The sequence below is a fragment of the Sphaeramia orbicularis genome, chromosome 21, assembly GCF_902148855.1.
Source record: "Sphaeramia orbicularis chromosome 21, fSphaOr1.1, whole genome shotgun sequence".
NCBI lineage: Eukaryota > Metazoa > Chordata > Actinopteri > Kurtiformes > Apogonidae > Sphaeramia > Sphaeramia orbicularis.
The window spans coordinates 9027481-9036424 of NC_043977.1; the positions used below are offsets into that span (position 1 = coordinate 9027481).

At 37.6% G+C, this 8944-nt stretch overlaps 1 protein-coding gene across 1 annotated transcript; it reads left to right on the forward strand.

Moving 5' to 3' along the window:
- The first annotated feature begins 350 nt into the window (after positions 1-350).
- LOC115413036 (trace amine-associated receptor 7e-like) lies at positions 351-1579 on the forward strand. The gene is made up of 2 exons (XM_030125774.1): positions 351-523; positions 751-1579. The coding sequence occupies exons 1-2, from the start codon at positions 351-353 to the stop codon at positions 1577-1579; spliced, it is 1002 nt and encodes a 333-aa protein (XP_029981634.1).
- The last annotated feature ends 7365 nt before the right edge of the window (positions 1580-8944 follow it).

Genomic DNA, 8944 nt, shown 5'->3' on the forward strand with positions numbered 1-8944 from the left:
CTGCTTCTTCTTCTCTAACTCTGGCCTTTACCATAATCTCACCACCACCCTCTGATGACAATACAATCTAATTTTTATCTGCTCCACAAAACTCAACAGAAATAGGCCTGTATTTTTTCTCCCAGGATTTCTGAAGACTTTATACAAAACTTATGTGGAAACACGAATGTGTTAAGTTGCATCAGATAACGCAACAGAAGAGTCCAATTGAGAATCACAAACATGATGCAGAAACAGAGGGAGGGTTGTCATGACAGCGTTGAATATGATGAAAGTCTGAGGTCCAGGAGGAGGAACCCAGAGGAACCACTGATATAACTGAGCTCATCTCCTGGATCTGGTCTGTGTCAATGGAGGTTCAGGATGAACCAGAACTCTGTTTCCCACAGCTCCTCAACACCTCCTGTAGGAAGCCCCTGAGTTCTGCAGCTGAAACTGCTGTGGTCCATGTTATAATCAGCATGATGTCTGTGCTCACTGTGATTCTAAACCTGCTGGTCATCATCTCAATCTCCCATTTCAGGTACAGGTTCCCTCACTGTTAATGTGATTATTACAACACATGCTCACTGCTGTGCTTCTGTTGTTCTCAAGTTTAACTTCACCTGTGTGTGCATATGTTGTTCAGATGCTTTGACATGTACATGATGTTTTTTTCTGTGGTGAATAACTAAAGCTGTACTGCCTCCACCTTATTATCATGTTGTTCTATGATATCATGTTGTCTGATAATGTTTCTTTTTCCTCCAGACAGCTCCACACTCCCACCAATCTCTTCCTTCTCTGTCTGGCCGTCACTGATTTCCTTGTGGGTCTTGTTGCAATGCCAGTGCTGATCTTCATTCTCAAAGGCTGCTGGATTTTGGGTGATTATATCTGTGCATTTGGAAATTATCTGACCTTGAACATAGCCTCTTCAAATGTCGGAAACATGGTGCTCATCTCAATCGACCGTTATGTTGCTATCTGTGACCCTCTGCATTACACTAATAAGATCACAATGAGAAGAGCTACAGTCTGTATTTGTCTGTGTTGGCTTTTATCTGTTATCAACAATGGTATTATTTTAAGAGAGGATCTAATTAATCCAGAGAGAACTAGTTCTTGTGTTGGAGAGTGTGTGCTCAACTTAGATTCTTTTGGAGGTGCAGTCGATGTTGTTTTAAATTTTATTCTTCCTGTTCTCATCATTATCAGTCTGTATATGAGAGTGTTTGTGGTGGCGGTGTCTCAGGCTCGTGCCATGCGTTCTCACATTTCAGCCGTCAGAATTCAGCTCTCAGCAAAAGTAACTTGCAAGAAATCGGAGCTGAAAGCAGCTCGGACTCTTGGGGTTGTTGTCATCGTCTTTCTTGCGTGTTACTGTCCATATTATTGTGTTACACTTTCAGGAGATGGTTCCGTTAATTACGTGATTCAACATTCATCTATATCTTTTGCTGTCTATGTCGCATACTTTAACTCCTGTTTAAACCCTGTGATCTATGCCTTATTCTACCCCTGGTTTAGAAAAGCTGTTAAACTCATTGTCACTCTGCAGATTCTGCAGGCGAACTCCTCTGAGACCAACATGCTGTAGAGAAGATGCACACAGAGCTGTCCTTAGTCAAAATGGACTGGAAACATGTAAATATCTGTATGCAAACTGTCTAAATGAATATATTCTTTAATTTTTCACAAAATAATTTCACACCAGTGGATGATGAAAATGAAAAATGTCTCCTATTCATGTTCCTGTGCAAATATATTTGTAGAAATTCCCACATGGGCCAGCCACATACAGAGCTATTCAGTGTGTTTGTAACTGGAAACTGTTATTAATAATAATCATCATCATCATCATTATTAAGGGTGAGCCATCTAAAGCACCTCGAGATTCAATTCGATTACGATTCATGGTGCTACGCTTTGATTAATCAATGATTATCATGATAATAATAATTATAACAATTATTACAATTATAACGATTTTCGATGCATCTTTATTCCCGTTCAGGAGTTTTTTCTCCCTCTGTGGTTACTTCATACTTTTAAATGAGGTTTATTTTTCAATATCCATAAATTCAAGCAATCAAACAAATTTTCCTCCATTATCTTTTATTTGTGTCAAACCACTTAATGATCCAACCTATTTTCCACCAGGGAACCAACAGGAAAAAGGCAGAGGTGGCTTATACAGCAAAAGCTGCTCTTATTCACAAATATAGATTTCCAGTTACCTGCAAAACATCTGCTGTATCAAAACCAATACTTTTCAAAACTAGAAGCACTCGGAGAGCGCAGACCTCCGCCAAGGCTGATCAGTGCCCCCCCCCCCGTGGGCCCCCCCACCCCCGATCACCACCAAAATTTAAAAATTTCTTCCTTATCCCATTTCCAACAAACCCTGAAAATTTCATCCAAATCTGTCCATAGCTTTTTGAGTTATGTTGCACACTAACGGACAGACAAACAAACAAACAAACAAACAAACAAACAAACAGACAAACAAACAAACAAACCCTGGCAAAAACATAACCTCCTTGGCGGAGGTAAATATTCACCTGTTAACCACATTTGGTGGTTAACAGGTCCCCATTTTTGGGGGGAAAACAAATAAAATGTCTTTAAAAATAAATAAGACTTATTTCAATCAAAAGTGGTTTATACAGATTTCTGTGCTAGTCTAATTAAAAATAAATAAATAAATAATTGCTTATTTAGTTTCTCTGGCCCCTCAAAAGCTCCCCAGGAACCCACTCAAACTCTGTTAAGTTTCAAACTCAATGAGCAGCATAAATTCCACAACAAACTAAATATTTCGCTATCCACAATCAAAGCATGCATCACCTGTCGGTAGTATCCTACAAGCTTCCCTCAGTGATTCCACTACTTTGGTTTTGCTCTCATTGTACAGTTCAGGAACTGCTTTCTTGGAAAAATACTTTCAGTTCAGAAGTTTGTATCTGCACTCCAGTGTCCACATCAGAGCCCGACAGCCTTGCTTCCAAACGCTAGCTTTTAAACCCGTTGGGTGAATCTGACACTCTGTAACTGCAGCCAAACAGTTAGAGCTGGTGTTACTGTGCTCCCCTGGTCTGTTCCTTAAGGCGTCCAGGCGGCATGCGCCACTTTCATTTTCCATCTGCGTGCTGCGGTTGTGTTCCTGTCATTTAGTAATTAGGAAAAATAAATGTTTTTGAATATTTATGAATCGTTATTGAATCATCACGTGTCGCATCATGATGAATCTAGTAATCTAATAATAATAATAATAATAATAATAATAATAATAATAATAATAATAATAATATTGGCACACCCCTAATCATCATCATCATCATAATATAAGGACTTCACATTTATGATAAAAGAATTATTTTAACCTTTTTCTGTGTCCTGTCATTTCAGTCTTGAACATCTCAAATACTTGCAACATTTATTTCATCGCTTTATTATTATTTTCTATGAGATTAAAAAATGTGGTTTCAGTGTGTTATGGAAAAATAATACTCTACTAATTCGTCTTCAATAAAGAAGGGTCAGTTCAAACGTTCAGTGTCAAAGAAATCCCTTTATTTGGAGCTCCATAGAAAGAGATACCAATCAGACAAGAGACTGAGATGGTCTGAACCCAAAAATACAAATCACCCTGTAGTCTTCTGTCTCCCATGAGAAAATTATGACGTGTGGAAAGTGTTTTGGTTAGTGTCAGGAACTTAGAGATAAGACCCCTGTGAGAAATGTTGGTTTGGCCTTCTACTCTGGACACAACACAAATAAGGTCAAAACTGCTCTATGATACACAATGACATGAATATATCTGAAATAGCATTAGAAGCCTATATGATATATGAAATACATGAATATATATGGATATAAGTAATTTTGCCATTACAAGTGCAAGTCAATTTAACCATTTTTTCCATGAGTGTTCTGCACTGAACAAAAACTACTAATGAAATGAAATCATTACTAATAATCTATGACATGTCCTACACTGATTTAAAACAATGTCACATCACTCCACCATATATTATATAGATAATATCTCCTATTTTTTTTTTTTTTTTTATTAAAATGAGTGGTATCATGTATTAAAAAAGGCAATTGGTTAAAGTCCAGTCAATTATTGAATATTTGGTAGTTATGAGCAGAGCTGAAGTGGTGAACTGGTCAGGTACAAACTAGTTGAAGATTGTTAGAGAGGCTTTTTCAGGATTCTGTCTTTTAAATAATGAAGATAAGGGTGTTCAAACTTTTTCCTCATGAATAAATTATTAATTAGAATTTACCAACACATTTTAAAAAGCATGTCCTTAGTTTCATCTTTTTAGGTACATTTTCTCCATATTTTAGTAATAATAAAGAAGAAAAAATCCCAAATATTTAGATATGGTGAAGAAAACTAATATGTAAAAGGGGGGCATCCTGACTTTTTCCACATGACTGTATATCCACACACTCAAACACACTTATTCAGATGTGCACATACACTTGCACAAACAAACAAACAAACACACACACGCACGCACGCACGCACACACACACACACACACACAAATTCATTCTTCTGACATGTTTCAAAAGTCGTTTTTCTGCATGTTTCTCACGCTCAACTTCTTGCTCCCTCGCCAAATTCATTATAGTAATCATCCGTGGCGCACATGCCCAGTGCATCCGCGGAGCTCATGCTGTAGTGTGCAATGTACACATCTGGGAATCTGCAGCGCATGTTAACGTGGGTCTTCAGAAAAGAAAAACTTTACCCAAATAAATAGTAACACTTTTAAATGTAAGTAAAAATATATTCTATTTAATGGATCAAATTTTATCAATACAAACATTCAATAACTGATGCATCACAATATCATTCCAAAATTTTCATTCACTCACAGCTTCTCTACTGGTACACTCGGATCACGCATGCGTGTGTCAGTGTATCGGTACGTATCGGATAATCTTCCCATCCATAGTGTATATAATTCATAGGCATTACACATGACACAGAAACTTGGTGGCATAGTTTCACACAAGGTGATGTCAGTTGTTTCATTCATGTAATTTTGGAGTGAGATCATAATCCTTTTATGAAAAATGTGTAATGAGAATAATTTATTCGAATTTTTCTTTACCATACAATATTATATGACATAGTCTGAGAGAGAGTTTTAAGACTTGTAGTTTGAACATTGAAATATTGACTAACCTTTGCTGTGAAGACACACATCAGCATTTCCAAGGCCTCTGAAGGATATCCCTGAAATCAACAGCAAATAGAAAAGCCATAAATACTTTTGCATTACTACAATAAAAATCAAGTATTGATAAGAGGGAAAACAGAGTTAAAACTCTGGTAGGTTTAATGAAAGGGAGTTAAAAGCAAAAAAAATTTACTAACGCGGCTTACACTGCCGGGGGCCAACAGCAAGAGTATATCCCCAAAATCCCCCCAATCCTTTGCTATATAATAAAGCAAATAAATGACACAATGTACAAAAGATACCAACTTAATTTTGATCAATATGAATCAAATTTGAGCTTGATTGGCCTACTATATCTATTAATATTGTAAAAAAAAAAAAAAAAAAGAAAAAAAAAAAGATTTTTCAACAGAGGCACCCCCATTTGGACAAGTGATAATATTCATTATTCGGTGCTGAAGTGGAATAGCTTTCATGTTTACACAAAGGACATCCAGCCTGAATAATGTCAGAAAATGATTTGCTAAATAATGTCAGAAAATATTAGATATTTGTTGGACAATCAATATGAACCAAGTTTGAGCTTGATTGGCCTCCTACTTCCTTAATAATGTCCAAAAAAACTGATTTTACAACAGACGCTCCCCCAACCATTTGGAAAAAACACACCACCTGGTGTCAACAGATGACATCATGTAAACTCAACGTATGAAGAAAAAATAGACTTAATTGTTAGACAACTGATATGAACGCAGTTTGAGCTACATCAACCTGATAGTGGCAGAATAATGGTCAGAGACAAATTTTTCCCCACAAAACGCCACCTGATGAATGAAAATCACACCATATGAACTCTGGATGGTAGCAGGAAAATGGACATTTGTAAGACCATCAATGTGAACTAAATTTTATCTCAGTCAGCCTACTACTGCTTGATTTATGTGGTTCACTATGATGGTCATCAAGGGAGAAGAAATCCAACCAAATCTGTCGTAGTTACCACGTTCACATGAAGGAGATCTGGTGGCTGCATTCAGGGTAAAACCATTAGCTATATCCCCAAAATGAAAAAAACAAACAAACAAAAAAACACTGAAAAATATCTTCATTACATATTTTCACTGGGTTAAAAATAAGAATAAAAATGTGTAGAAAGGAGTTGGCAACGTTTTTGTGAACACTTTTTTTCAGGTAAAACAAAGAATATTTTTTGTCAGAGAATCTTGTGCCTTTCACACAAAGGGACAAATTATTAAAAGTAGCGGCATTGCGGACTTCCGGGCTGACATTCCACATGTGAGGCTGCGACGTCCTGGAGCTTAGCAGACAATTTCAATTTAATTGTGTTTGTATGCGTGCAAAATGCATATGGATTGATAAAAATACTTTCATTAAGTCTTGCAACCCCAAATAAGGAACTCAAGTTAAGAGAGAAGTTGTTTTTTTTTTTCCTTTTTTTTTTCCTCCTCTAAAATATGGCTGGTCGTGCTAGCAAGAAAGCTACCACCGAGAGTGAAGTACAACAACTTTCTCCGGCCTCCGTCGACAAAATTATGACGGCGATTGCATCTTTGGGCACGAAAATAGATACACAAACGACTGCCCTTCGTCAAGAAATAGCCTCTATTCGTCAAGAGCTGCATGCTACTGTTAGCTCCTTACAGTCCGCTAATGCACAGAATACGAAGCGCATTGATGACCCAGAGCTATCTGCTACAGAGTGCAGTTCGACAGTTATGACTCTGGAAACTGCGGTGAAAAAATTACAGTCAGAAGTGTGCAGCCTGACAGATAAATGCCTGGACTTGGAAGGCCGTAGCCATCATCAAAATATTCGGCTTATTGGAACAGAAGAAGGTAAAGAAGGGAACAACTCGCGGCACTTCTGTGCAGCTGCACTGAAGGATGTACTGGGTCTGGAGCAGGCTCCCCGTCCGGACCGTGGACATTGTTCGCTGGCACCGAAACCGAGAGCAGGGGAGAAGCCCAGGCCGCTCATGATCCGCGTTCATCATGGAGACGTGAAGGATCGTATCCTCCGCCTTTCCAGTCAGAAGAAGCAGCTGTTCTACGTGGGGAAACGTGTGCATATTTTTCCGGATTTTGCCCCAGAGGTGGTAAAGAAGCGAGCGGCTTTTACAGAGGCGAAGCAGCTCCTTAGAAATATCAAGGACGTTAAGTTTGGTCTCCGTTATCCAGCTACCTTTTGTATCACGTTCAAAGGTGAGGAAAAGTTCTTTATCAATCCCGACTTGGCCATTTCCTATATAAAAGAGACAATTTTACCTCCATCTGGTTAAGTATGTACTTGGACACTGTCTCTAAGTGACTGAACTTTCCAGGTTCATTACTGTGGAAAAAGTTTCTACTTGTTTGGAATTAACCAGGTCTATTGCCTACTAAAAGTGAGATAGTGTTATAATGTGTGTTCTAGAATAATAGTGGAATCTTTACCTTTTTTTCTCCTCTCTTTTTTATGAACCTACAGAAATGTTATTAGTATTATTATTAGTATTGATAATATTATCATTATTATTACATCCTGTTGGTAGAGGCACTTTTCAGTGTGACTTGAATTTTGTTTTCCCTCACATGATAGCCTAACCTATTGTGCTATATTTGAGTTGATTCTCCTGAGGCTGCTTTAATTTATTATTACGATCATATTTTTTGTTATTATTATTATTATTATTATTATTATTATAAATTGCATACCTTATTTCATATTGGGCTACTCCTTAGCCGATTGTCTAAAAAGTTAATGGACAATGCAGTATGTTTAGTAGCCCAATATTAAATTTGGCTATTGCCTCTCTATGTTTCTCAATTTAAAGCAGTTATCTGCTACAACCATCTACAACTAAATCTATTTCGTTTGATTAATACATTGTGTGTGGTATTTTGCACTGCATATACTGTTGACTAGTACTGTTTGCTGTGCTTTGGGTCGGGTTTAGTAAAGTTAGAGACCCAAGTTATAGATATGGGGTGCTTTATTCTTGGGATCATGCACTTTGTTCAGGATAGTGGTGGAGGGTGGGGGGTAAGTGTAGTTTTTGTATTGAAAGTCCTTTTATTATTTTGTTGGTCTTTTTCTTTTCATTTTGTCCACTTGGAATTGCATTTTGTCTCAAACATAACATCTGCCAGAGTCTCAGAATTCATCTGCCACAATTCAGATTATGTCTGTTCAATACTGTCATTATATCAGTCAGTCAGTTAAGTTTACCAATTGGAATGTGAAAGGCCTGAATCATCCTATTAAACGCACCAAGGTCCTTGCTCATCTTAAGGTCTTAAAAACAGAGATAGCTTTTTTAACTGAGACACACACGCGCAGGTCAGACCATAACAGTCTAAGGAGAGGCTGGGTTGGACAAGTGTTCCATTCAACTTTTCAGAGCAAGGCCAGGGGAGCTGGAATTCTGATTAACAAGTCAGTATCATTTGTAGCATCTGAAACCATATCAGACCCTAATGGCCGTTTTGTTATTGTAGTGGGTAAACTCTATAGTTTGCCTGTGATATTAGCCTGTGTATATGCTCCAAATTGGGATGATTTTAAGTTCATGAACAGTTTCCTATCAACCATACCATACTTAGATACTCGTCAACTTATTCTAGCTGGTGACTGTAATTGTGTAATTAATCCCATTTTAGATAGATCCTCAAATCGCCCAGTTAGTAACTCAAAAACAGCCAAATGCATAGAGGGTTTCTTGCAGTCCTGTGATATGTCTGACCCGTGGAGATTCCTGTAT